Consider the following 27,571-nt stretch of genomic DNA (forward strand, 5'->3'; position numbering starts at 1 on the left):
CTCCGGGGTCCTTACGTGTTGTGCGAGGAGGAGATCCAGTAATGGGAGAGGGGGTTGTTCATGTTCTCCGGACACACCATGTCCAGCTGCGAGTTCCAGATGCTGTTCTCTTTGGAAAACAGGAAGGTGAGAAACTGCTCAGGAAGAAACAGAAGCGTGTTACTGATGCGGAGGCTTTGGGCGCTGCGGTTCAGTTTCACACACACAGCTCACCCTTGGCGAGCAGCTATTTCCTAAGCTCAGCACAGACCGCATCCTGCAACGCCAGGTGCCAACTGGCTCCGCCAGGACCAGGCAGCGGAGGCCTGACCAAATCCTGCCCAGTGCACGGCTACGTGACCCAGCAACACAGCTCCAGGCATTAGCACCTATCTTCTGCACCCTGCCAGATATCTGCGCACAAATCCTTAAACTGCCCTACCAGTTGACAAATAAATAGCTCTGCATTTTATTTTGCAGCTCACACGGCAGCAACAGCTCACTACGGCCACACGGATCAGGGGACTTCTGGATGGGACTTGGTCCAGAGGGCCTGTGACATGGTGATCTCCAGTTGGTTTTATTCTTTTGTTTCCAGCAAGGCTGGTAACAAAGTTCCTTGCTTTGAGAAGATGCTTACACGGAGCAAAGGGACGTGTACCCCCGAGTAACCTCTCACTCCCCAAATGAAGTGCCCGAGGAGAGCTCCCAGCCGCACACATCCAGCACCAGCAGAGCCCCCAGAAGTTGTTCCCTGTGCCAACCTTCCCGTGAGCAGCTCAGCAAACAGCTGCCCTAGGGGATCATCCTGCTTACAGCACCCTCCCCTCGAGCACCGTCACGCCGCGAAGACGCAGCCCCCTTCCCCTGGGCACCTCCCGCCCTCATGTTAGCCATCCAAGGTGCCGTACCTCATCCAGGGAGAAATACGGCTCGTCGATCTCTCTCAAAGGGTCCCGCAGAAAGTTGAACATGAATTCCTGTACCTGGAGGGTATCTGCAGCCCAGAGCTCCTGCAAACCCCAGAAGAGACATCAAGGAGGAAGCATTTCAGGAAGCGTTATTCAAAACCACAGCAGCTCGTCCAACTAGAAGCTTTAACCATCTCTGCCTGGGAATTCAACCATCAGCACAAATACCAGATAGTGCACAACTGCAGCGATCTGGCCCCTTTTAAAGTGGTCTGCATCGTCTCGGCATTGCGCTTTTTTCTTCCTGAGAGCTCCGTTGCACACATCTGCCCTCCCAGCTCCCCCTGAAGCAGAACCAGCGTGGCTTCCTTTGGTTCCTCTCTCTCCCTGGCCACCTTGCATTAAGTCACCCAAACGGCTGCGTCTTTGCTGCTTCATTTTGTCCTCTGCAGCTGTGGGAGATGGGAGAATGGCGCACAGCAGAGGCCCTGCGCTCCCACCCGAGGCATGGCATTGCAGGAGCCTGCAAGGAGGGTCTGCACGCTCTGCAAACAGGCTGCGGGCACCCCCGTGGGTGTCTGAGCACACACTGAGCTCACCGAATGCCTCCAAAAGATGGCTTTTAGAAGCAAAGGCAGCAGGCAGATTGATCAGCTGCTGCTGAGGATGGACCAGGGAGCTCTGACTGCCTTCTACACCAGCCCCGAGGACTTGGTGAAACTCCAGCCCCGCAGAGAAGGGGTCCCTACAGCTATCCCCTCCCCTCACCCGTCCCAAGCTCACCCTCTGGTACTCCAGCAGGAACTTCTGGAACTCCAGCAGCGACACCCTGAAGTGCTCGGACCTTTCTCCACCCCTGAGAACACAAGGAGAGAAATGCCAGTCACTCCTGCGACGCCTGGCCGCAGCATTGTGCCAGAGGCCACCCGCAAGCCACGCAGCACAGCAGGCGACCCACGCCGTGCACCCTGAGCACGATGGTCAGCAAGGCACGACGGCAAACACACAGCAGCTGAGCTTCCACCTCCTCGTCCGGTGCTCCTGGGCAGCCCAGGGCTCACAGCAAGGGGCTGACGATGTGAAACTTTGCTCAAGGGCCGTGAAACTCTAGTCGAGGGCAGCAAAAGTCATCAGAGGGACTGAGTTGTACAAAAACAGGGTTTCTTCTTGTATGAAAGAGTGAAAAGAGCTGAAGAGGATTGGGGCTGCTAAGGGTGACTGCAGCCAGGCCAGACCTCAGGGTATTCAGAGGCCGGGGCTCAGGGAGGCAGGGCAGGGCTGTACCAAGCTGTAGTGCACAACCAGGGGCCGTGCCTGGGACCAAGACAAGAAAACAGCCATGGAGCTGTGCTGACTGCCCCGGGGCAGAGGCACGAACCAGCTGGCCGGCTGAGGTCCCATCCAACTCTTTTTTTTTTTTTCCTGTAATTGCAGGAAGAAAAGAGAGGAAACAACGACGGGAGATTGCCCGGACAAGTCAGAAAGTCTCTCACTCTTTAGCTTTCATGGCTAAATTCAAGTTGCCTTTTCTTTTCAATCACAGCCGGGATGTGCACAGCTGAGGGAAGGGACTTCCTGGAGAGGAGCCCAAGAGCAATACATCGCTTACAGCACAGCGCCCAGCAAGCGCCAACCACGAGGGTACCTTTGGGGAAACCTCTAGGGGGTCTCATTACTCCACAAAGTAAATAAATAAATAAATAAATAAATAAATTTTTGGGTGCAGCTGACCTGAGCTGGCTCCCAGTGGGGCATCTGGGAGGAAGAGAGCCCCAGCTTGACCTGAAACATCGACGACAAAGGCGCTTGTTCACAGCGCACAAAAACGCACGCAGTGCTGCGACAAGGAGCACGCAGCGTGCCTCGTCCCAGACCCACTGCTGCAGGCACCAAAGCACGCGATGGAGCAAAAATCAGCAGCCCCTTCCCCCACAAGCACAAGAAAGTTATCCACCTTTCTAGGAACGGGACATCCATCTGCAAAAGAAGAAGCACAGGCATTAGGTTGGCTCTCAGGCAAAAGCAGTAACTTATGTGCTCCCTGCCTTCCCTAGCCCAGAGGTAGGAAACAGGAGCTATTAGTGGAAGGAGGCAGGGCTAAGAAGGCAATTAAGAGGGGATGCCCAGTGATAAATATCATCTCTGCTTCCCCTGCCCCACCCTGGAGAATTGAGCTCTTACCATTTTCTGGGCACTGAACATCAGGCTGCGGTAGAGCTGTGCAAACTGCCCGTACGTGATATCCCCGTTCCTCTGCTCCACGTCCTACAGCCAAAAAAAAACCACAAACACAGGTTTTACAGGGCCACAAGCAAGGGGACTGCACTCCTGTCACCTGCAGGTGTCACCTGCCCCCAGGATTTTGCAGAGGAGGGAAAGGCCAGAACATGGCCAGACTTTGCCTCCTACCTTCCTATGTCTCCACTGGGGCCAACGGGACCCCGAGAGCACCCAGGACACGGGCGCATCCTAAGCCCCCGTTATGTGCTTCCCCGGGCGCACCCACATAGAAGCATTACAGCTCACTTGAATAGTTACACAAAGATTGTTTCCTCTTTTGGTTGCAGGGAATATCTGCAATATCTAGAAGCTGCAAGAGACGAGGTGCACGCTCCTCTTTGGTGGGGCCTTTCCTCGGTGACATGACCCGCGGGCAGGCAGCGGTGCCGCCCAGGGACCCAGCGCCAATGGGGAGAGCAGTGGGGCCGCGTGCTCACCGTCAGCCGCTCCCGCAGGAACCTCATGTTGGGCACGCGGTAGTTGACCTGGGACAGCATGTTCTTCAGGTCCTTGGCAGAGATCCTGGCAGGGCAAAGAGGGAAAACGTGTTCAGGAGCTCTGGGACCAGGCGAGGACGGACGCGCATCCCTGGGAGCACACAGGGGTTGGGACCCAAAGCCGAAAGGGAAGAATGTTTTACATTTTTGCGTGTACACCGTGCACAGGGAGCGCACAGAGCTGGGACAGGGCTGCCTACATCCTGCTGGGAGCTGCAGACAGCTCCTGCAAGCCGCTGGCACTGCGGGGAGAGCCCCAGCATCCTCACCCCACGCGGCCCCCGGGGAGCCGAGGCTGCAGCAGGCACACGGCGCCGGCCGGCTGCTGGGAGTGACCAGGCAGAAGCATCTTTAGAGCATCTGCACCCCAGCATGGAAGCTGGGAGACCAAAACCTGATCCCTGACACACAGAAGGAGGTAGAGGTAGCACCTGCATTGACAACAACCCCTCCAAGTCTGCCCAGCCATTGACAACAACTCCTCCCAGTCTGCACCAGTGGTGCTTTTGTGCCTGACCCTCAAAAGCAAGTGGGAACCGGGACCCTGGAGGAGGCTGTCCCATCCTGCAAGGCACAGGGCAGGCCTGGCACAGGGAAGCTCATGGACTTGGGCCCAAATAAATACACCAGGGACAATGTGATGTGTGCTGGTTGTGTGCCGTGGGCCATCCCTTCCCTGTGATGCTGAGCCCACAAAGGAGCTTTGGCAGGAAGGAAGGGATGGGACGCAGCAGCCACCGCTGGAGCCCTGCCCCAGCACCAGGGGGCTGTTCTCCCCGGGAGGTGCTGCACCAAGGCACTGCTCATCGTGGTGACAAAACAAGGAGAGGAAAGAACGAACCGTGTAAAAGCTCCAACCAGCATTTCCCCTCTGCTTCTGGTAGGAGGGCAGGGTATGGGATGATTTTATTTACTGTGTCAGTAATAAGGTTAAAGTGCTGGAGAGCTTGGAAAAATAACTTGGTACTATTTTGAGACTAGAAAGTTAAAAAGAAACAACACACACACAACAACTTTCTTCTTCTTCTGCGGAAGTTTTTTTAAGGGCTTAGGATGAAGAAGCCAGAGGACGGATCCAGCCCTCTCCAAGGGCATGAAAACATTCCCCACTCCCAGTGCTCTAACTCTGCCCCCAGCCTCGGGCAGCTTTCCTAGCCAGAGGTGAAACGGCCTCCCCTGGAGCTAGGAAAAAAAGAAAAAACAGCATCCTGTTATCCTCCTCTTCCCACCTAACCTCCCCTGGAAAAACAAACACCCAGAGGTACGGCAGCCAGTGCAAACAGGCAGCATCTGTGCGCTGCAAGGCCCACAGCTGGGTGGGCTCCGGCCAGGGGCACGCAGCCACTGGTGACCGCTGCTGGCTTGGGACCCCAGCAGGGGGTGGGAATGGGGAACGAGGGCTTCAGCTGCCCCAAACCTGCCTGTGCTGCGGGTGGTTTGTGCTTAAAGAACACCTCGTTCCCTTTTCAAACCCCGCTGCCCGGCTCAGAAATAAAAGGTAAAAGTGACACCAAAGTCAGGGGAAGATACCATCCCAGGGTCTGCCCGTGACCTGGAGCTGCTGTCTCTGCTTTGCAGGGAACACACGGCTGCTTGTAGGATGGGGAGGCCTGAAACCTTTCTGCTTTCCCCCTCTAAGCTGCGGCATTTCTGTTGTGCACCGCTCGCAGCCTGGGCTGGAGCAGCAGCTCCTTCAATTAAATGCTTTGCATTTAATCCTCTTCCCTTGATTGACAGATAAAGAATACATGGCCTTTTCCTGGCTTAATTCTAAATGCTAATACAAAGATGATATTACAAAAAACAACAGGAGAGATGTAAGAGACTGCCTTTCGACTGCTGATCGTGCCTTGTGCAGAGGAAGCTGTACGTTCAGCCTCTTCTGTCCTGTCCCGATGCCATTTCAGCAGCATTGCTGTGTAAGTGGATGAGAAAAAGGACCATTTTTTTCCATTTCTCTTGCATTCATGCTCCAACCCCCCACCCAGCCACCCCCACACGCGTTCCCCATTGCTGAATTCAGAGTTTTCAAACAAAGGGGGTCAGTGATGCATGCCAAGGACCCGGCCGCAGCGGCGGGACGAGGGCTCTGCTGGAAGGAGCCAGCGAGCTGCACTCCTGCCTCCTTCCCCCGGTGCCCCAGCGAACACCAGTATGACGTGCGTAAAACCCGAGCCGGAATTTGAAAGGTGTGTGGCACGTGCAGAGCAGCTGCAGGGGATTAAAGGTGCCTTTTTCCTTCCCGTTCTGCCTCGGAGAGGATTTACCCCTCCTCCACCAAACCCCGATGCACGGAGCTGCTCTGGCCACGGCACAAACCCCTGCAAAGACAAAACCAGGAGGGGCTGGGGGAGTCGCTGGTCCCAAGTTCCTGGTAACGGCGGGCTGTTACAGCACAGACATCTAGCCCGGCTTTCTCACGACCACCACGTCCCTGTGTGAGCAGTGGGACAGGGACAGCTACCTCCAGCACGCTCCCCCTCCAGTGACAACAGAAGCTAGACCCTAATTTTGGCCACATCCGTTCTTTGCTTACAGGACAAGACAGACAGGTTTTTTTATTTTTTAAAAAAATTCAGTGAAAATGAGCCAGGGAAGTATTGGAGCTTGGATTAAGCTTTCTTGGAAGTGAAAACTAAAACCCTACAGGACCCAACAGAGACCCCAGCCTTTGCTGTGGATTTTTAAGCCAGAGGTAAGTGCTTACAGCTCAAGCCCTCTCCTGGAAGCACTGCAAACCAGAGGCCTCATCCAGCACCCAAACCGAGCAGGGGCTGGGAGGGCACCATGCCAGGGGGCTTCCTGAGGGCTCTAGCAGCGCTGCATGGCTGGTTCAAGCAAGGTGGGCTTCTGTTAAACATGGGGACGCTGGCACTGGGTAGGATGAGGCTTACTTGTACTAAGGTGTGTCCAAATGAGTGTTTTCTCTCTGTTTTTACCTGTCCTCCCGGTTGCGATCCAGTGAGTAGAACTGCTTCCTGAGCCACCTGAAAGAAAAGGCACGAGGTCAGGCTCTGCCTGGCCGCAGATGCCGTAGGACGGCAGGTCAATGGGTGCACCCCTCATACAGGAGCACCAGGTCACCCCGATCCCAGGGGGGAAAGAGACCTCATCGCCCAGCCCAGCCGCTGCAGACACTGCTGACCACACGCTGCGGTAGAGGTCTGACCCCAGCACGGCACTGCAGGGTGGGAGCAGCACCGCAAGGGATGGAGAAGGGAAAATAACGTAAGCACGGGACAGGGACAAGCTCCCCACCTCTCAATCTGCAACGGGGTGGCAGCCCTTAGGGTATCTGCCACCAGCCAGTTCAGCCCCTTGATCCACATGTTGACCTCCTCCTCGGATGTGGCTGCGGAAAGAAGGAAGAGGAGAAATGGGACAAAGGGACACAGAGGCTGGTCACCACTCCCTCTTGAGGCTACCCCCGATGTCTTGAATGCCTTCCTTCTTCCTTCACCCCCTCCCAACAGCTCCCATCCCTGCAGACGCTCTGGTGTGCTCCTCTCCCTGCCCAGCTCCTGCTCCCCCCCCTCGGGACATATGTGGCTGGCTGGACCCTGTACCCTGCACTCTTCCATGCCCCTCCTGGGAGCTGGGTGTCACCTCTGTCTCCAAGGAGCAATGCCCAGGCTGGGCTAGGTGACAGAGGCCAGCAGCTCCCAGGGAAGGTGTGCCAGCTCCTCCTCAGCCCCCCCGGCTTCCCCTGCAGCCTCCCCGAGGGCAGAAGGGCTGGCTCTGTCCCTGTGGGCTGCAGCACAAGCCAGAAGGCAGATGTGCCATGGACATTCAGGGCTCAGCACGACTGCCTGCGTCTGTGCTTGCCCACGGGGGTCTAAACAAGACCCAGGAGTGAGTACTGCTAGCTGAACAAGGCAGATCCACCAGGTGAACCGCAGCGAGTGATTACGAGCCTGTCTTCTGTACAAGAGGAAACTCAGCAGCATGAGGCTCTGCTCCTTCAATAGCAAAGCGAAAGGCGGGGTGCTCCAAGTCCGGCTTAAGTCACTGGATGAGATGTTCAGGAAAGCTGGGACCGAGACATCAGAGTGACCCCGTGCCACCAGCAGCAGTCAGACATCTCCTTGCTCAGGACTGCAGAGCAGGGACAAGCGAGCTCTTAACCCTCCATGTGCATGGCTGAGGAAGCTCAGCTGCTGAACACTGACACGCCAAGCTGAGATAAGAACGCTGATGCAAGTTTTGAAGCAGGGTGTTCAGCTCATGCAACTTCTGGCTATACTGGGTGAATTAACTGACTTAACCAGAGCCTGGTTCAATGTGCACCCGTTGGGGAACTGCCGTCACCTGCTTCCAAAGGCATCCCCTCAGCACAGCCAAAAAGGCATCTACCTGCCCAGGGACTTGTTCCAGCTCGCCCTTGGAAGGATGCCTGGGAAGTCTGCGAAGGGCCTGCCCACCCTGCCCAGGGGCCGTGCTTTACCTTGCAGGCTGAGGGTCTTCAGCCTGAACTCTGTGCCGTAGAGGACAACGAAGCAGTGAGACTGGTCTGGTCGGAAACATGGATCCTCCTGGTACCGGTCAAAATCGCGCGAATTCTTTCCTGGGCGAATCTCTTTGATTTCACGAATGTCCACTAAGAGACAAAGAGGGAAAAATAAGAGTTCAGTGAAGAGCTGAAACTCCCAGGAAGATGAGGCTCTGTATGTAGATCCTAGATGCCACATCAGAGCAGAAGGAAGGGCATGGATTGTGCAGCCGGACTGCCCCTGCTACGTGATGGCTATGGCAGGGGGGTACCAAGCTCTTCACGGCTCAGCCCCAGCACCTGGGCTTCCCTGGAAAGCAAGGGTACGACGGGTGCCTGCTGAGCGCCCGCACATCCCCCTGCAAAGCGGCCGACCTCTTGGGTTCCTGCCTCTACCTCTCTTGGCATGCTTACAAGACCATGCCCACACTAGCCTGTGAGCACAGCCCCTTCATGCTGGTTCCCCAGAAAGCCTCCCCAGCCAGCCCTGTCCCTATTTGTCCCCGTGTCCCCAGGAAGGCTTCAATATTTCACCCAGGTGCTCCCCAGTCGCGAGGAGCAGAGGGCAGAGCTCTGGTTCCTGCAGGTTCCTTCACCCATCCGCTTCACACCTCACTCTTTCTTCTTCTGCTCAGCTGACGTCTGTGAACTGCAGGGGTTTTTGCCTTTAAGAAAGTAATTTTGTTTTCTTTTTAAACAAGAGCCTTTCTGCTGGGGTGAAACCTCTGTGGGCACAGCCTTCTGCCCAGCTCAACCAAACCCTGCTTGCGGCCCCTACGCCTTACAAACACCATGGGTTCAAGATCCACTCCTATCCAAATTCAGGTTCGATATTGAAACCTGAGCTGGCTCCTGGTTTAAACAACTCTGTGACCCCTCTTCTTTCCTTCTCCCCTTTCCCCCTAAATGATGGCTGCAGTTTCTGGCACCTTCCCCTGCCCCGACAGCTCCCCCATCTCTCGAGAGGTGATCCCCCGCCCCGCTCCAAGCAGTACAAGGACCCCCGGACCTGCCCTCATCTGTATGAGTCCCACGGGCTTTATGCTAACAATTCCAGCCTCTCTTTGAGTCCAAGGCTGCCGCAGAGCGGGTTGCTGTGGGAGGCGAGCCTGCACAGCAGAGGAACACCACGAGTTGCGTCTCGCCAGATGGAGACCGCAGGGTGCAGGGTCACAAAGCCGGTAATTTGGGAGGGACAGCGTGCCACCGCGGCCAGGGCTCGAGCTGGCAACTTCATGGAGCAGGGCTTACATTTACCACCCTCACGGACATCCATCCGGCCAACATGCAGCCTCCCAGGGAACGGTTGAAGAGGGCAAAATTCAAGCAACCAAACGGGTCCAGCAGAGCGGTGCCTGGGCAGGCAGCACCAGCGGTGACACGGGGACAGCGCTGTCCTTCGGATATTCCCGAGGCTGCAGGGCTGGTGTTGCAGCTCAGCAGCTGTCCCCTGGAGCTCCCCCAGAGGTGACACACTGGGCAGCAGTGTGACAACAAGGAACGTGGCAGGGAGGCGAGAACCAGGCTGGGCACCGCTACGGCTTCCCCAGCACTCAAGGAGGAGGAGAGCAGCAGCTAACTCGCCCCGGCCACCGCAGCCGAGGGAAGCTGCAGTGGGGTAGAGCGTGCCAGGGCCTTAAACACAGGGCGAGCCGAAGGAGATGGAGGGATGCTGGGGAGAGAGTGCCTCAGCCTCCTCCCCAGAGGAAATTCTGGGAAAGGACGCTCATTACCATCAAACAAAGAACACAGCAGCAGCAACAACAAAAAACCCCAAACCCAAGAATCTTTGCTTCCTGGAAAAAGAGTTTCTTAAACGCTCGGGGGAATCGAATAACAACAGTTCTGAGTCACGTTTCCAAAGCAGACGATGCTTCTGAGCAGTGTGGGATGGTGATTACTGCAAACCTGGCGTGTAATTCATCCCAATTAAACTCCACTTAGGGCAGTCACTGTGGATCGACTCGCCTTTCATTTCAATTTGCTCTAGTTTAGAGCTAGACAGAAACGCGACCTGCTCAGCAGCCGCAGCAGAGGCTGGCAGCGCTGCACCGGCGCGCGGGGGAAGGGGCCTGCTCCCAGCAAACACGACAGCAAGCCGGGAGATGTGGCCTGATGCTGGGGAGACTTGTCCCACACCTTGCACAAGGAGCCTGGGGAACCTTTTTAAACCACTGCTGTTGAAGCAGTCACAGCAGCAGCCTCGGATGCTTGCTTTAAAACCATTTTGTGCTGGCTTGTGCACTCTACATGTGCAGCAAAACATGTGTAAAGAAGAGAATCCCACGGAAACCTTGTCAAGGGGTCTTTCACCGCACAGAACAGCGGTGCGCATCCAGACACGATCACAGCCCCCTCATTTCCTGATACAGAGAGACCCCGTTGGGCCGCTGCAACCAAGGACAAGTGCACAGAGAGACGCAGCTCCTTGGGCTGTGAAGGGCAGCTGAGCAAGCTCCCTAAAACGAGCAGGGCTGTGCCTTTCTAAGGCATCACCTGCCCCTTAGAAACTGGCATTCCGGAGGTTCAAACATTAGCCTGCCCTGTCGTAATCCATCCACGTGCTCACAGCCTCAGCGGCATGACACGTTCTTTTATCGCTAGCATAAAAAATGCATCACAGCTGCGGTCTTTGCATCCACCACACGCACAGCAAAGGCTATTCCTGTCGGAGGATTTGACAAAAGCAGTAGGGAAGAGCTGGTTCTCCTGGTAGGCGGTAACCACTAGCGTGTGCTGTCTCTGCTATTTGGGCAGCCTCCTTCCAAGGGCCTAACCCCGCACCGTGCCAGCACACCGACTCTGTCCCGCATCCGCCCCTCACTGCAAAGTGCCCGCGGGGTTGTGAAGGTTGTGAGCTATCCTTACCAACCGCATCCCCAAAAACCCACACCAGGGAGAGCCCCCAGAGCAAATGGGGCACCCAACGAAGGCACAGGGGTGCGGGCTGCTCCCGGGGTGCACTGCCGCGAGCACCATGCACGCAGAGGAGCAGGTAAAGAGCTCCAGCCCACGCGTGCCTGCAGCTGCTTGCTCATCTCTCTCATCCTCCCAAACATGCCTGCGTGCGCCGGGGAGGTGGTTCAGGGTTTGGTTTCTGCAGCTCGCACCTTGCCGCGCAGCAGCACCATCATCCCCCTCCCAGCCCCACCGCCTCGAGTGACTCAAACGCCTTCCTGGCCCCCTGCGCCCTGGAAGGAAATGACTTCAGCAGGAGGCACAGCGAACACGGACGCCACCATCCCAAATATGCGAGGTGTCTCCACACCAGCTGTGCCCCTGGCAGGCTTCAAGCCCCTGGCACCAGCCTGGGACCAGCAGTCAGCCGGCAGTGGGGAGGGGAGGAAAGGCCACCCCAGCTCTGCTTCAGCAGAGGGTGCAAGCCTGCAAGCCACGTCTCACGGCTCCTCTTTCCCTCTGCTTGTACCAAAGCCCCATCCCACACACCCCAATGCCACGCTCCTCAGCCCTCCCCACCAGCGCCAAGGCCTGGCACCCTATTCCAGACACCAAACCAACCCCATCCCATAAATATTTCCACCTCTGCTTGAGACGGCCACAAGTAAAACACAGACACCCCAGCAAACACCAGCCACCCTCCGGAAGGCAAACAGGAAACCCAGAGCCTGCTGCCACCTCTCTCCATGCTCTTGCGAGCTTGGGCCACCCACTTTTTTATTGCCCCGAAGCTTGCCCTGACCACAACTGCTGTGGCAGGTGCCAGGGGCCACCGAGAAGAAGGTGGCTTCCTTGGTGGCCACCATGCTCTTCCCTCTTGGGCTTCCCTCAAGGACAGACAGACGGGGAAGCTCGAGGTCCCACTGCACCGTGGGTCTGTGCTGGCAATGACCTACCGGGGATGCTGCCGAGGACTAGGGGAAGAGCGTCTGGTGGGGCCACATGTGCCAGGGCAGAGGAACAAGTGCCAGATAAGCCTGGATAAAGCCATCAAAGAGAGGCAACCTGTCACCGGGGTGAACCACATCTCATGGCCCCGCTGGTCTGCCCCAGAACACGCTGTGGGACGGACCAGCCGCTGCAGAAAGCGGGCGCTGGTCTTCATCCCACATGGACAGCAGCAGGACGAGGGAGAGAAAGCCTCGGCCTCCACATACCTTTTCAAAGAGGACATGGTCACATTTCTGGGCCAGCAGCCTCCCCTTCCACAGCAGCAGGTTACACTGGAAAGAAAAAGCTGGCCCCAGACCCACCCATGCACCACTTAGGAAAAAAAAAAAAATCCCCTCTGGTTACATGAAAGCCAGATCCACCCTTCAGCTGTTCACAACTGCAACTTCACCCAAGCCTCGCTTACAACCAGTGATGGATTGGGCATTGTAACGCGTGAGGATAAGGACACCCTGCAATGGGCTCCAAGGGCTGCAAAATCTCCACCTCCGGAGGGTTTCTGGGAAGATGTCAGAATGAAAAAACAAACAAACAAACAAACAAACAAACAAACAAAAAAAAAAAACAACAAAAAACAAAACAAAACAAAACAAAAAAAAAAACAAACAAACAAAAAAAAAAAAACCAGGATTTAAGCCAGATTACCTTCCAGGATGGATTTGTCAGGGACAGCCTCCAAGCAAACACTCACCCACCCCCTTGGCAAGCACGTCTGGGTGCAGCGTGGCTGCGTGGGGACCAACAGCGCAGGGAGAGCCACACGCTCACTGCAGCCTGACCTCAGCTGGCAGGGGCTGATCCTGTCCCGGGGACCCTTCGGCTTCTTCCTCCAGTACCAAGCCAGCAAGAAATGTCTTCATGTTCTTTGGCAGTGTACATTGCCCTGAACACAAGGATTATTTCTGGCCTTCCCATCACTCGCAGGAGGGAGGTCCGGCACGCAGGGAAAGTGAGAAGTGAGGAAGATGGGAAAAAAAAAAAAAAAGACCCAACTTGTACATGTGTGTGGGGGCAGAAATCAGAGAAATCTATTACTTAACAGCATGGGGAATAAAGCAGTGGTATTTCCCTCTGAATACTTCGATAGGAGCCCACTGAACATGCTGCTTGGGCTGGTGCTGGCTGCTGCAGAGGTTTGCAGCAGGAGGCTGGGCTGCCCTCACCCTGCCCGGGCTGCTTCTGGCACGCTGTCTGCAACTGAATGCCACGCGGGGAGATGCAAAAATCCCACCGGGCTTCAGAGGAACAGTCAAGCGAGCACTAAGTGCTTTGCTGGAGCGGGGCCAGAGCCTCCAGCACCTCGCGGTCTGGAGCCAGGCGCCGTGCCCCGCAGCAGCCAGCAAGCCCCCTTCGTCTGAGAGGCTCCACGTGAGCCCGTCCCGTGTCCACACGTAGATCCATCTCTGCCAAAACGCAGCCACCTCAGGTGCTGGGGGTTGCACGATGCTGAAATCCTCCTGATGGCGTGTCTGCTGGGCACTGTGCCGCATCCAACGGGGATGATGCGGGCATCTTGCAGACAGCAACGATCTGAGCTTGACCCTGACTGGACCGCAGTCGTTATTAAGGCGGCTTTTACAAAGCTGCGCTGCGCCCCTGGTGAACACCAGAAGCGGGCTACAATACCTAATATCCCATCCAAAAGAAAGCAGGAACCTCGCCACATTAGAAACCTATCTCAGAGTTAAGAGCCTCGCATCTCTCATTGGTAGAGGTTTTCAATGTAACAGCTCAGCCTTAGCTCCACAAGCTTTCCTTAACAGACAAGACGAAACCAGGCAGTGCAACGGTGAATTAACAGTGGCTGTGCACGGAGACGCAGCGCCGGGTTTCTGCACCCTCCTCCTGGCCATGCCGAGCTGCCATCAGCGCTTCCGTGCATCAGCTCTCCGGTTTCTGGAGGAATACGATCCCACAGCATTAGCAGATGGCTGCTCCAGCCAGAGAAACAATAAACCAGCTGGGGCCTCGAATCCGACCTGATGGCTCCTTTGCAGGGCCGAGGCATCCACAGAGACCAAAAGAAACGCCGGCACAGCAGAGCCCTATGCCCCAGCAAGTCCCTGGTCCCTTCTGTGAACTGAAAACGGATGTGCTGCCATTTTAGTGAGGCACACGAAAACCCTGCAAAAAACTCTCTCACTGCCACTACTGCCCCAGGGAGGGACATGGCAGCCCTGGTACCTGGGGGCCTGTTGGGTCCCATTGCTCCTGCTGGCAACGCACATGCAGGAACCTCTCCAGTCTCAGGAGAAGATGCAGGTTAAGCTATTTTCCCCTCCAGACTTGGCTCGGTTGTGCCTCAGATTGCTCCAGCAAGTCGGTACATCTCACCTGCTACCCGCAGCAGCAACCTGCAGCGTTTGCTCTGAGCCACTGCGCGTTGCTCTGAAGCGGTTGCTGCGATGGCTCTGCTGCAGAGGCAGCTGCATCCACAGAGCGCCTTGGCAGGGAGGATGCTCAGAACAAACAGCTCTGATGGGACAAGGGAATTCCCAGTCCGCCTGGATGGCTGGGAATAGCTCGAACCTGGGGCCCAGATCCTGCCTGACCGCCGCTGCATGGATGGGGCAGAGCGCTTCGTGGGACCCCCCCAGCAGCAGCCCCCCCAGCAGCGCAGGCAGCACGTGGGGGCCAGCAGCTGCTCTGCGGGCACTGGGGCTTCCTGCCCTCGCCTCGAGCTGCCGCTGCCTCGGCTGCACCTCGGCATCACGTGTGCTGCGGCTTCGGAGCTCTGGTTGCTCCCCCTCCCTGTGCCCTGACCCCCCCACCCCCCAAAATCCTTATCATGGGCAGAGGAAGTGACAAGGAGATGCACAGGGGACTTGGAGGTGCTTCGTAGAATGGCTCAGGTTGGAAGAGACCTTAGAGATCATCTAGTTTTAACCCCCTGCCATAGGCAGGGATGCCACCCACTAGATCAGGTTGGCCAAGGCCCCATCCAGCCTGGCCTTGAACACCTCCAGGGATGGGGCATCCACAGCTGCTCCGGGCAACCTGTGCCAGGGCCTCACCACCCTTACAGTGAAAAATTTCCTCTTAACGTTTAGTCTAAATCTATCCTCATTTAGTTTAAGACCATTCCCCCTTGTCCTATCATTATCTACCCAAGTAAAGAGTCCTCCATCCTTTTTATAAGCCCCCTTTAAGTACTGAAAGGCTGCAATGAGGTCTCCCCAGGGCCTTCTCTTCCCCAGGCTGAATATCCCCTGCTCTCTCTCTCAGCCTTCACAGCTCTGCAGCCATGCAGTCTGGAGCAAGACACGAGGAACTGCCCGCCTGTCCTCCCTCCTGGGTGCTGTGGGCTGGAGTAGGGAGGATCGTGCCAGGGCATCACCCTGTCCCTACAGAGCAGCTCCCACCTCTCCCAGGCAGCCCCTGCTCGCTGCCCAGCTTTGGCCTCACGCAGGTGACCTTCAAGATCTCACAAACATCCTCCTGCTGCTAGCAGCAGAGGTGGCTGGGGGCTGACAACTGCCTATCCTGCATCATCAGCACATCTCTCCAGATTACTCTCAGCTGCAAGAAGGCATGTGTTAAAAAAAAACCCCAAAGCTGGTCCCCCAAGTGAGCAAAGCAGGATGCTGCTATCTCGCGATCTCCACCCGCAGCCCAGCAGAGCGGGGATGTAAAGGCTGGCAGTTTCCACTGTGCCTGTCTCAGCCTCTGAGGGCCGGCTTCACGCTCGGGAGCTGCCTCCCTGCCCTGCGGACCAGGCCACGTCCCCCGCACCGCCATATGGCCGAGCAGGGCACCACCTCTCACGCCAGGTAGCGTCTGCTTCTGGCAGGGTGCTCCAGCTCCTTCCTCAGCCTCTGCTGCAGTCCCCTGGGTGGCACCCGTGGGGACAGGCCACAGCAACCTCTCAGCCCTCAGCACCTCCCGCTGTGCTACACACACGGCAGCACTGTGCCCATCCCTGAGCCGAGGCGGCCAAGAAACCACAGCAGCAAGTAAAGGAGGGGAGCGGACATGGCACACCAGCCCTGAGACACAGCCACTTGTTTCTGCCACAGCCCGAGCCCCTGATGAAGCACCAGGAGCCCATAGATCTGCAGGCAGCAGTTCCCCAAATCCTTCCGTGCCTCATGAGCCTCTGGGACCTCAGGGTGGAGACATCCCCTCGGTGACTACTGGTGACAGCACGCCCAGCCCACACCTTGTCCCTGGGCTGGACAGCAGGGCAAATCTACCAGATAGCTCCCCCCGGGAGCCCTCCCACCAGCCACCATTGTGCAGTTAGAGGTCTCTCTCTGCAATTTCCTTGTCGGTCTCCAGCGGGGTGCTGGCACCCCACTTCAGGACAGCCACCACAAGCAGGGCCGAGCCCCAGGCAGCAGGACTGGCCTGCAGAACACAAATGCAGAGTCACAGCTCACGAGGCAGAACCCCCCCAGCCCGGTGCCTGGGTCGGGGACACACAACTTGCCCCTGTCGGACACTGGTGGTGTCAGGAAGGCAGCGGCAGGGCCCTGCTCCCCTCCTGCCCATGGGGAGGAGGCAGTCGGATGGCATCCCCTGCTCCGGGGCTGTTCCTGGGCCCACTCTTGTTTTCCACAGAAATTATGTCCAGGGAAGCTGGAGGTGTTGTGCCAGGATCGCTGGATCGTGCTGAAGCCAAAGCTGGGTGTCCATGGTGCTGGCCAGGCCGGCTCCCCAGCACACACAAGGCCAGCACCATGAAAGCCCGGACTTCTTGCACCCGCACCATGCAGGGCACAGGAGTGTGTGTCCATCCCAAACAGCAGCACCAGCTAGGCTGAGCACCGGCTTTTGCCTGCCTCGACGCTGCTTTAAAGAAACGTGTCCCTTCTCCTGATAAATTACAGCCGGCAGCAGCCCTCAGTCACCAGCCTGCTCTGTTGGAGAGGCAGAAGCTTCCACTGACTCACGTGGAAAGAGGAAGCTCCGCAGCGGTGCTGCTGATGGCTGGCAGGGCCGGGACAGCTCCACGAGCCACCCCAAGGTGACCTTCTCCTGCCTGGTATCGAGGACTCCATCCCCTCAGCACTGCCCCGGATAGGAGCATAATGGCCTTACAGGAAGGCAATAAAAGGGTGGGAGGATGGGGGAGGCTGAAGAGCTCCTCCAGCCTCCCGCCCTCCCTGTGGAGCAGACGTGCAGTGGTAACCAGATCCGAAAGGTACCGCAGAGGACGCGGACGGATCGATGGATGGGAGGCACCTGACACGGCTCCATGTCTGCGAGGCAAGGGGCCAGGCGGCATCTCCACGTCCCTCCTGGAGCTTAAAGTGATGCCCCCCACGCCTCCCCCCCACCGCCAGCACAGCCCTCAGCACCATATGTAAGGGGAACAGGATGGGCTGAGAGCACAGAGCGAGCAGGGAGCACGGGCAGGCCTCATGCTGCTCAGCTGGGAGCCATGGCCGAGCTGGGTGCCCGACAGCAGCACGCCCTCGTTGCAGCTCTCTGTGGGGGTTTATGTTCTTGGCTCTTGTGCCCAGAGCGTCACGGCTCGCCACAAGGCAAATGGAGATGAGTGACCACAGGCTGTCCCCAGGATGGGGAGGAATGGAAACAGAAGACTTGTCACACTCCCAGCAAATGCCAGCGATGCTCAGATGCCATGACTCACTTTTCATCCATCCCACCCCTCGACGTAATCGAGTTTCCGTGACAGTAACTTCACAGCAATGACTGCTACCCGGAACACTAAATGAGCACCAACGAGGTGGCTTACTCCTGTCACTGCAAGAGCTTGAGCTCCTCAGTGCCAGAGTAAAATTGGGAAGGAGAGAATAATATAAAGATCCTGCCTGGCGCTGAGTCACTTGCGGCCACTGGAGCAGCCTGGCACCTGGGCACAGCACCATCCAAGCACCAGGCAGACATGTCCCAGGACGAGGCGCTACCTTCAGTTCACGTGGAAGAAGCAGGAGCTCTTGGTGCTGGTCTTCATGGCCTCACAGCCAGGCTCTGCTACTGCTTGTGGTTTTTTAAACCCCACCTGTGAGGTATTTGGTCCCCAGCACCAGAGACCTCCTGCTCATGCACTGATCTGCACCAGGGTTAACAGCAAACCCTATTTTTTTTTTCTCAGAAAGAGTAAACATTCTGAGGCTTCACTGCGAGCTGAGTTGTGTCCCAGCTGTAGGAGGATGAAGGAAGCCTTCCTCACTGGGGCTGGCCCTACTGATAAGCTGCTCATGGGCTACCTGCCGTGGCCTGACTCGGCCCAGGGCTTTCTGAGGCTCGCCCTCAGCTCCTGCGGAGAAAGGCCATGTTGTCAGGCAGCACCTGAGCGCTTGGCAAACAAACCCGGCCCCGCACCTCTCCGGCAGCTGGAAGGCAGATCTGTGGGGTGCAGGCAGGGCACGGAGGGGTGAAAGTCCCCTTGGACACCGTGTGCCCGCCCCGGGACCTGGCCTGGGACCCGCACACCAGCTGTGAGAGCCATGATGATCAACAGAGCGGACCCTGCAGCTAGAGAGCGGAGGAAGAGGAGGGAAATAGAGCAGCACGTACACAGCAAAGCAACCAAATAACTTGCGCCATCTTTATGACACTCTGCAGATGCAGCGACAGCGTGACCCCGCAGACAGGGCCAGGAGGAGGAAGACAACGCAGGCACAGGCGGGAGGGATGTCTTTTAATCACCACGTTACCCGGCACTTCTTGGAGCGAGTAAACAGGAAAAAGCCTCTCGAGCAGCTGCTCTCCCCAGCGTCCCCGCGGGGAGCAGCCCGCCTTGATGTCTCTCCAGCACGCGCGCGCTCGTGAAGGCTTCTCAGGGACAAGGAACACAGAGAAACCACTCGTCCTGGCACGCAGACAGGACCTGCCCGCATCACTTCATCCAAAACCAGCCCAGGCGACCGCTGCCCTCGGCTGACAGTCACAAAAGGAGTCAAAAAGGTCCACAAACCAGGGGGGCACATTCCTGCCCCACGCAGGGGTCGGCAGCCAGGGCCCACTGTGGAGCAGATGCTTGCCAGGAAGGCGAGCAACCTTGGTTTCAAGCCCTGGCTGGTGTGGTCCCAGCATTGATAGATCCTTACATGGTTTGGGGAAGAGAAATGGGCAATTTGCAACATGCCTCGGGGTGAGGCAGGGGACCTGTGGCAGGGACATGACCGGGCACCGGGTGCTGCAGCAGCCCAGGGGCACGGCAGCCAGGTGAGGCTGGTGGCAGAAGACAGCGTGGCAGCACCACATGCTTCACACCATAGGATGCAAAATGATACCACGGAGAGCATGGCAGCCTGCGACAATCCAGGAGTGGTGATTTCATGTGTCAAGGCAAAAAAAAAAAAAAAAAAAGTCATGCTCAAGAAAGTAAACGCCTTTGTAACAGGGGTGGGGGAAAAAATAGCCCAGCAGGCACAGATCTGACTTCTCTGCCGCAGCGCTGCTGTCCTCCTCATCCTCCAGGCCTGCAGGCAAAGTCAGCTCAGCAAAGCATCCCCTTTGTGGGAGCTCACTTGCCAGATTGCGACCTTTGTCTGGAAAATCTTTAAAACAACAATACGGGCTGGTTTGCCTGCAGAACGCCGGGCACACTCCTGGGCACCGCATTAGCAACACGAGAAGAGATTATTGACTGAAACCTCAGAACCACGAGTTTTTGTAAATAGAAGGTACGAGCTGCAGAGGAAAGCAAGAGAAAGGTCCATTTTTGAGTCTGGATGGTTTTACGTGGCTTTCCAGCCAGCTAAACCCAGAATGCACAGCTCCAAATGGAGCTGAAAAGCCACCTGACCACACACTCAGCACGAAAAGCAGTTTAAAAATCCCAGTTTTGGTGAGACTTCAGAGTGCAGGCTGCCAGCTTCGTAAAGCTCTGCTGGCTCCTCCAGTCTTCACGTTGCCAGCTTCCATGAGATGCTCCGTCCCTCAACCTTTTGCTTTTTAGGGGCAGAAATGACTTAACTGCAGAAGCCCTGTTACACGCTGCAGGCTGAATTGTGCCCACCCCTGCCCCCTGCAATGCCGGCAGGGGCTGCAGCTCCATCACATCTGGGAGAGGGCCCCACACCTCGGCATGGTGGGGCTCAGGGCTGCACTGAGGTGCCCGGAGAAGGGCAGTGCCAGGAAAGGAGGGATAAAAAGCAAAGCCAGCAGGGCGAAGGCTGCCCTGTAGAAGTGCCGCCCCACCCTGCAGCCTTAGGAAGGGCAGAAAACTTTCAGAAATTGAAGTTTCTAATCTGAATCAGCATCAAAAATCTCTCTCTAAAAAAAAAAAAAAAAAAAAAAAAAAAAGGTGTTTCCCCTGACAAGCAGCTCTTTGTGCAACATAAAAATCCTCACAGCACAAAACTTAAGCACTAAAACCATTTGGAGGAAAGAAGCTTTCTCCAGTGCTGCCAAGTCCCCTTGGGAGTGGCTGTTGTCACCGCGCTCCCTTTCTGATGGCTCTGGGCAGGGGGACACCTCGGCGGCAGAAAACACGGTGGGTGGGAGATGAGCAGAGGAGCAGCTGCGAGCGCACCAAAGCTGCCCCCACGCGTGGCAGGGCTCCATGGCTGCACAGAGGATGTGCGAGATATTAGGGCGATCCCATACAAGACACCAGGAAGAGAGAGCCAGCATCAGACACGGAAACGAGCTGACCAGCCTCCCTGGTACAAGCTTGCTCGAACAGCTGCAGGTTTCCGTGAGCATCCAGCTTTCAGATACCAAATAATTTTCTCTGTACAGCCGCAGGTACCTGTCAAGCGCAGGAACCTTCCTGGAGTACCCACTGCCTTCATCCTGCTCCAGGCAGGCATTGTGCCAGTTGCTCTCTGAGCATCCTTCCACCACCAGCTCTCTAAATCTGTCAGGCCAAGGGGAAGGGCAGGGAGGGGGATAACTTTCCCAAAGCACTGGAAGGGCTTACATTTTCATTTCACTGATCTCCACTGCCCTTAAACCTGAGAGCACACCAGGAAAAAAAAAAAAAAACTCCGCACTGATTTCACCCATTTCCTTCTATTATGTAATAAGGTTTAGCCAATGGTTTAAACTCCGGGCCACACGTTCTTTCCTGCGATTGAAGCCCTGCACCTCCCCTCCAGGGGCTGTGAGCTCCTCCTGGCCCCCCCGTGCACCCACCCCTATCCCCACACCTCGCGCCAGCTCTCGCCCAGCCCGCAGCAGCCCAGGAAGGGGCACACAGCACGCGGCATGGGGCACGCCGAGCCCCGTCCCCGCTGGTGGCAGCGCTGCCCTGCGGCTCCCCATGGCGCTGCTGGCTCCTTTGACCCCGAGAACGCCCGGAGGAGATGCCCAGCGCTGGCGTTTGCAGTGATCCGAGCGGGATCCCGCTCTGGACACGGACACACGGATGTGCTCGAGCTCCAGCAGCCTCATGTCCACCAGCTGAGCTGCTGCAGCCCTTCAAGGCAGGACACCAGGAGAAGGTTCAGCTATAGTGTGCGTGCTTGCACTTGCAGGGCTCCTGCTGTGCTCACAGCACTGTGGAACATTCACACGGTGGCAGCTCAGGGCAAGAAAAGCTCCCTGGGAGCTGGTGGCTTGTCCACGGCACCTCCTCTCCCACTCCGCATCTCCACAGCAGTGAGACGCTTACGGCTGCCCTCAAGAAAGGAAGCCAAATCCGGCCCATGGACGACTCCGAGGGGATGCGTCCCTGCTCTGTGTCCCATCACAGCGCAGCCGTGTCACTTCGGTCACCTCCCAGGGGACACAGCAGTCCCGGAGCTCTGCAGGAGGACGTCTCAGCTGAAGAGCAGTGCCTGCGCTCCCAGGGCCACAACAACCAGATGAAGGCTGCACCTTGGCTACAGCCCCGTGGCCAAACCCTCACTGCCACACGCACCGTCTGGGGACGGGGACTTCAGCACCGACTCCCGCTGAGACTGCGGGCGAACCTTTTCGCCTCCCCCTGCAATCTGCCAGATAGGCAGCAGGCCGCCCGCCTGCTCCCCCGGGCCTGGGGGCCGGCGATGGGTATTGCCGGCAGCCGCACGCCGGCAGGGTGCTCGCAGCGCCCCGATTAGATAACGGCGCTGAGCGAACGCTTTGCCAGCACCGATAGGAGCAGCCACCCCGCGGTGCAGAGCAGGAGGCTCAGGAAAAGAGCGGCGAAGGTCACCAGACGTGCTGGAGGAGAGCTAGGCTCACAGGCAGGGCACACAAACAGCCACGCAGGAAACCCTGCAATGGAGCTGCCCCTGGAGGTGGGAGCTGATGGCACCAAGAGCGCCAGGGTCTCCTCCAAAGGCAGCTGTGCAGATGCAGCTCCTCCGGATGCTGCTCACCATGCTCAGCACCCCACTGCCTGCCCTCGGAGCGGGCTGGGAGGAAGGCTGGCCTCATCGCTTCTCCTTAAAGACAGGAGCGCTCGGGGTCCCCGGACTGGCTGCTGCTCACCCTCCCGATGCTGCACAGAACCTCCCCAGCACATTTGGATTGGTGGGTTTAAAACCGATAAAAAAGCAACACATTGCACGGGGCCGCCTGGCAAAGGAAGGAGCCAGACGGACGGACACCACGGGCCCACAGCAGGAGTACACAGAGCACAGAGCCCACAGACCCAGGCTTCCCCACCCAGCTCCCACCCCAGAGCCTGCTGATTCCCCAAAGCCACTCCTGCTTGAACCCCAAGGGCTCCAAACCCCAAAGCTTTTCTGGATGGCTTTTTTTTTTTTTTTTTTCTTCTTTTGCTGTGCCTTGCTGGGTTAACGGAAGAGGCACGTAGCTCACAGGGACGAGGTGAGCGTGAGCTGCCCTTCAGTCACTTTGCAGTATTTGTATTTTACTGTCCCTGCCTTTTCTTTTGCACTGGGCTGGGCTTGGTGCGATGGCTGCCCTCCACCTCCACGGGACTGAGCTCATTTCACTGAAAGCAAGAATGCATCCAGGGTTTTCTCGAGGTGTTTTTTTTTTTTTTTTCTTTCCCCTCTCTCCCCTATAAAACAAACATCTGCTCCAAATTTTCAGCTCGCTCTCTGAGCAAGCTCTCTGCATTTTCTGACGTGCTTCAAGGAAAACAGATCAATTAGAAACTGGCCTATAACCCCCCCGTGTGTGAAGTTATGAAGGCAGGACCCTTTTACATTAAAAAAGAATTACATAATGCAGGAAGTTGAAAAAAATGCATAAAAGACAAAGGACTCGCGGGATTAGCTCTACTTCGCTTTGGATGATTAGCAAAAAGAATAGAAAATTAGTAGAGCTCTTCCCACCATAACAGCCAAACCCTCCGCGGAGGTGACTAGCACGAGCGCAACGCACTGATAATTCGAGCTGACTGAAACCACTTCGGATAAAAACAAATCTGAATTGAAAAATGACAACTTTTTTTTCTCTCTCTCCACGAACCGGGATTGCTTTTCGCCCATCGTTTTGGTTTCAAAACTGCCCGGGAGACGGAGGTCACAGCTTTATAAAGCGAGCTGCCCCCCCTGCCCCCGAGCTCTCTCCCTCCTCCCATTCCACCAGCAGCTCCCGGCCATGCAGGCGCTCTCGGCGAAGCAGGCGGCGGGGCACGGATGGGACAGAAGAGGTTCTTCATCCCCACGCCCAGCTGGCTGCAGCCCCGCTCTGCCGGCTGCCCAATGCCGGTCCCCAGGGGGACGCGCGCCGACGGCCGGCGCTGCCCAGCGCACAGGGTGGCTCTTTATGCAGCAGGCACAAAGCGCTACACACGGGTCACGGAGCGAGGACGGAGGGGGCTGTGACACCCGTGAGGGTCCCCCTGGCCCTGACACCCTGGCCAGCAGGCAGGAGGAAGGTGACGTGGGTGAGTCTGGTGGGGACAGCCAGGGCACCCGCTCGTCTGCGCCTCTGCGTGCGCATCCAGCGCTCAATAGCACCGACAGCGATGCCACCCCCAAGACATGAGCCCAAGCTCACCGCCACCAAGAGCACGAGACGCTGTGGGCACGGATGCTCTGATCCTGGAAGCACCGCACCAAGGACACCGAAGGGCCGTGCCCATGAGCTCTCTCCTCCCGTCATGCCACAGACTCAGTCCACGTGCCCAAGGCCACCCGTGAACAAGCCCCCTGCCGCTCCTTGCCCTGCCTCCCACGCAGCGTGGGGCTTCCCGAGCTGCAGCCCCCGGTCCTGCAGCAAGGTGGGTGGTGGAGCCAGGCCCCTGGTGCTGCCCACCAAACACATGGCTCATTTCTGCTAAGCCTGCCGGGGCAGAGCACGGATCTGCCACGCTGGGGTGCTTGGGGAGACAGGCCCTGCACCGAGACACGGAGTCTACGCAGATGCAACCCAAGTCTGAGCCCTCTGTGATACAATGCAGATGCTCTCCTGCTCCAGAACAGATCAGAATCACAGGATCATTCCTACTAAACAACCAACTTGCATCCAGGGCATCCAAAGCTCCTCTCCGTTCTCCATCCCTCAGGAACCACGGGACCATTCATTCCTGACCCACGAGCTCTGCAGTTGGTGACCCGCAGACCCCCCGGCGCTGCCCGGCGGAGATGCTGCTCCACGCCCAGGCACGTCACACCTCCCGACAGCTGCCTGTTCTCGGCTCACAGCTGCACACCCATGCGAGCTACGTCCCGAGCAGCACCGCTGCGGGGACCGATCCCCAACCCTCCCCGTCAGCCCCAGCCTCCTGCTCCCAGCCGGGCGCGGGGGAAGCGGCTCGGTGGTTGCTCCTGGCCGGAGTTCCCTGGGCTGGAAGCTTCGCCCCAGGTCATCTCCCCGTCTGGTTCACGCCGTGGCCACGTGAACACTGCACTGGCAAAGGGTGGGATGAGCCAGGAGGGCAGTAAGCCAGCACATTTCCCATGCCAAATGGAGCTGGGTTTTCCCAGGCATCCCTTTTCCACAGAGAAACCAAATCCCATGAACTGGGAGAGCTGGCCAACTGCCGGGTAACGCTGGACACCGGCGGCGTGGCACTGCCTGGCCTGCCCACACACCGTGTCAGCACAACAGGCACTGGGTAAGCACACAGCCCCTTAATGCCACCTGGAACCGCCACGCGTGCATGCAGGAAGTCCCACAAAGGGAGCGGGGCAAGAGGAGGGGCTGGGGAACACCGGAGGAGCCCAGCCTGGGGCTGGGGAGCGGCAGCTCCGCCATAACGCCCTCTCCCACCTCACTGTGTGAAAAGGCACGCGTGCCCCGCAAGGAACGTGCTGGGACACGGAGCCTGCAGCCACCAGGCTGACAGCTCCCCACGGGGCAGCCCCCTGGGGACTCCCCAGGTGACGCGAGGGACCCAGCTGGTCCGAGCTCACAACCTGCATTTTTATTTCGCTGGCAACCCGCAGAGTTTTGTTGAACCATCTCGGTCCCCAGGACACGCTGTCTGATTTACTGATCAGCCTGTGGCCGTTGGCAGAGCACAAGAAGCCCTCGCGGGCGCAGCATTACGGCCATCGTCGCTGCCCCAGCCTTGGTGCCGAAGCCAGAGCTTCACCCCGGAGGTGAGGGCCCAGCCTCCCTGAGGCTCCAGCAGGACCTGAGGTCTGCCCACAGGAACCTCGGTCCCCCCAGGGCTTGTTCCCCCATGGACACCACCACGATGACTTTTAATCGTGCCTTAAAAATGGTGACATTTAAACACGCCTTAAACCTGGGCAAACGGAGAACCTCAGGCTCCTCCCTTGCTCCCACTGCCCTAAAGCTCCTCGGGGAGCTCGGCATCACCAAAACACCAGCGGGGCCCACGTCTCCTTCCAGACGTGCCTGGAGATGCTGCTGGGGAGAAGCCAGAAGGCTCCCAGGTGGGCAGGAGAACCGAAGCCCCGGCCGGGAAGCCCTGGCATTCCGGGGTCCTGCTGCAGAGGCACTGCCAGCGCCTCCACCTCTGGCCTTCGCTGGAGGCCCCGGTAAGACTCCAAGTTTCCAACCTTGCTGCTCGGGGCCAGAAGACAACGACCTCCACCGCGGCCCGCGGCGAGGCCGGCGCCCCATCACCCACACGGGGCCGCCAAACAGGGACGCTCGGGGTGGGACAGGGAGTTCAAAGAATAAAAAAATAAAACAGCGAAGCAGCAGCCAAGGAAACCGAGGCTGGAAGTTTCCTAGCGCGGGGCCTCCCTCCTCTCCCCCTTCCCACCTATCTCCGTGGTTTCACACTCGTGGCTCTTACAAATCCTTTCCCCTGCTCTGCCCCTAACCCTGCACCGCCACCACCACGGCTCTGCCCCTGACCCCGCAGCATCCCGAGGCAATGCGAGGAGGCAGGAACCACGTTACAGCACCTGGGGGTGGTTCATGCGCTTTCTGCTTCCTCTCATCTGTTGCTCCGAGGTGCAACCCCAAAAAGGCTCCAACGAGCGCTCCTGCCTCCTTTCTGTCCTTGCCACGGCCCCGAGGTGCCATCAGCAAGGGCAGCGGCACCCGCTCCGTGCCCGTCCTTGGGGCTCAGGGCCGCAGGAGGCTGCTGGAGCCCGCTGGAGGCCTTCGGGCTCCCCCCGGGCACCACCAAACCACGGGCACCACAAGCTGCCACGGCCCCCATCATCGCGTGCCGTGCCCCGGGGATGCCGGGCACACAGCGGTGCTTGCTCCTTTTTTTTAGGTTTTCATTTTTATTTATTTTTTCCCTTTTTCTCCCCTCCCCCCCCCCCCCCCGCCCCCCCACCGGGGGGCAGCTCCGGGGAGCCGCAGGGAGGCCAGGGGCTGCGTCCCCCCCGAGCCCACCGCCCGCAGGAAGCAGGAAAACCTCGTCCTGCTTTTCCTGCCTTGCGCCCGCTCTCCCCGGCCGGGCGGGGGGCGCCGAGGGGGACCGGGGGCCGGGGGGGAGGGGGGGCGGAGAGGCTGGGGGATCGGGGGAGGCCGGGGGGAGCCCGGAGGGTCGGGGGAAGCCCGGGGGGGGGGCCGGCCCCCCCCCCCCCCCGCTCACTCACCGGCTCCTTCGGTCTTCTCGGAGCCTCGGCTCCAGGTGACCTGCCGGGTCTCCAGCTTCACCTGGAAAGTTTTCCTCTCGGGCCGCTGCGACTTTTTGGAGTAGAAGAGGGTCATGACGGTGCCCACCTCCAGGCTGCGGCAGAGGTGAGCGGCCTCCGCCTCGCTGGGCGCCCCGGGGCCGCTGCCCGGCCCGGCCGCCATCGGCTCCCGCAGCCTCCGCCGCTGCCTCCGAACAAAGGGGAGCGGGAGCGGGAGCGCCCGCAGCGCCGCCGCCGCGCCCCGTGCCCGCCCGGCCGGCGGGGAGGAGGAGGAGGAGGAGGAGGAGGAGGAGGAGGAGGAGGAGGAGCGGGGAGGAGGAGCGGGGAGGAGGAGCGCGGAGCCTCGCGGCGCGCCCGCCCCCACGCGTGGGGGGTTGAGGCCGGGGAGCCGAGGAGGCTCCGCGCAGCCCGCGCCGCGTTTGGAGAGCGCTGGGGGAACGGGGAGGGGGACGCGCGGGGGGCTAGGGGGGCCGGGGGGGGCGCGGCCCGGCCGGGGGGGGGCTCGGGGGGGGACAGGGGCGCTCCGCAGCCTCCTCACGGCACTGGGGGGCCGTGGGGGCCGCGCGCCATCGCCCCTCGGCTCAGCCCCCGGAGCTCCGTGCCCCCACCCCAGCGCCCCTCGTGTTCCGCGGGACGCGGCCGCCGGTGGGGGGCCCCGACCTGGGGGGGGGG

At 58.5% G+C, this 27,571-nt stretch overlaps 1 protein-coding gene across 4 annotated transcripts in view; it reads right to left on the reverse strand.

Annotated features, from left to right (window-relative positions):
- The window catches only part of PLCG1 (phospholipase C gamma 1), a 41,227-nt gene extending 14,051 nt beyond the window's left edge, over positions 1-27,176 (reverse strand). For all 4 annotated transcript variants that reach the window (XM_035343473.1, XM_035343471.1, XM_035343470.1 and 1 more), the window contains exons 1-10: positions 26,861-27,176; positions 8,112-8,264; positions 6,926-7,019; positions 6,607-6,654; positions 3,608-3,692; positions 3,072-3,155; positions 2,845-2,867; positions 1,674-1,746; positions 891-992; positions 16-134 (exon numbers count right to left, since the gene is read on the reverse strand). In XM_035343473.1, the coding sequence (XP_035199364.1) occupies positions 16-134; positions 891-992; positions 1,674-1,746; positions 2,845-2,867; positions 3,072-3,155; positions 3,608-3,692; positions 6,607-6,654; positions 6,926-7,019; positions 8,112-8,264; positions 26,861-27,062 (983 nt within the window). In that variant the 5' untranslated portion in view covers positions 27,063-27,176. The remainder of the gene's footprint in view (positions 1-15; positions 135-890; positions 993-1,673; positions 1,747-2,844; positions 2,868-3,071; positions 3,156-3,607; positions 3,693-6,606; positions 6,655-6,925; positions 7,020-8,111; positions 8,265-26,860) is intronic.
- Between the last annotated feature and the right edge of the window lie 395 nt (positions 27,177-27,571).

The sequence above is a fragment of the Oxyura jamaicensis genome, chromosome 20 (assembly GCF_011077185.1).
Source record: "Oxyura jamaicensis isolate SHBP4307 breed ruddy duck chromosome 20, BPBGC_Ojam_1.0, whole genome shotgun sequence".
Taxonomy (NCBI): domain Eukaryota; kingdom Metazoa; phylum Chordata; class Aves; order Anseriformes; family Anatidae; genus Oxyura; species Oxyura jamaicensis.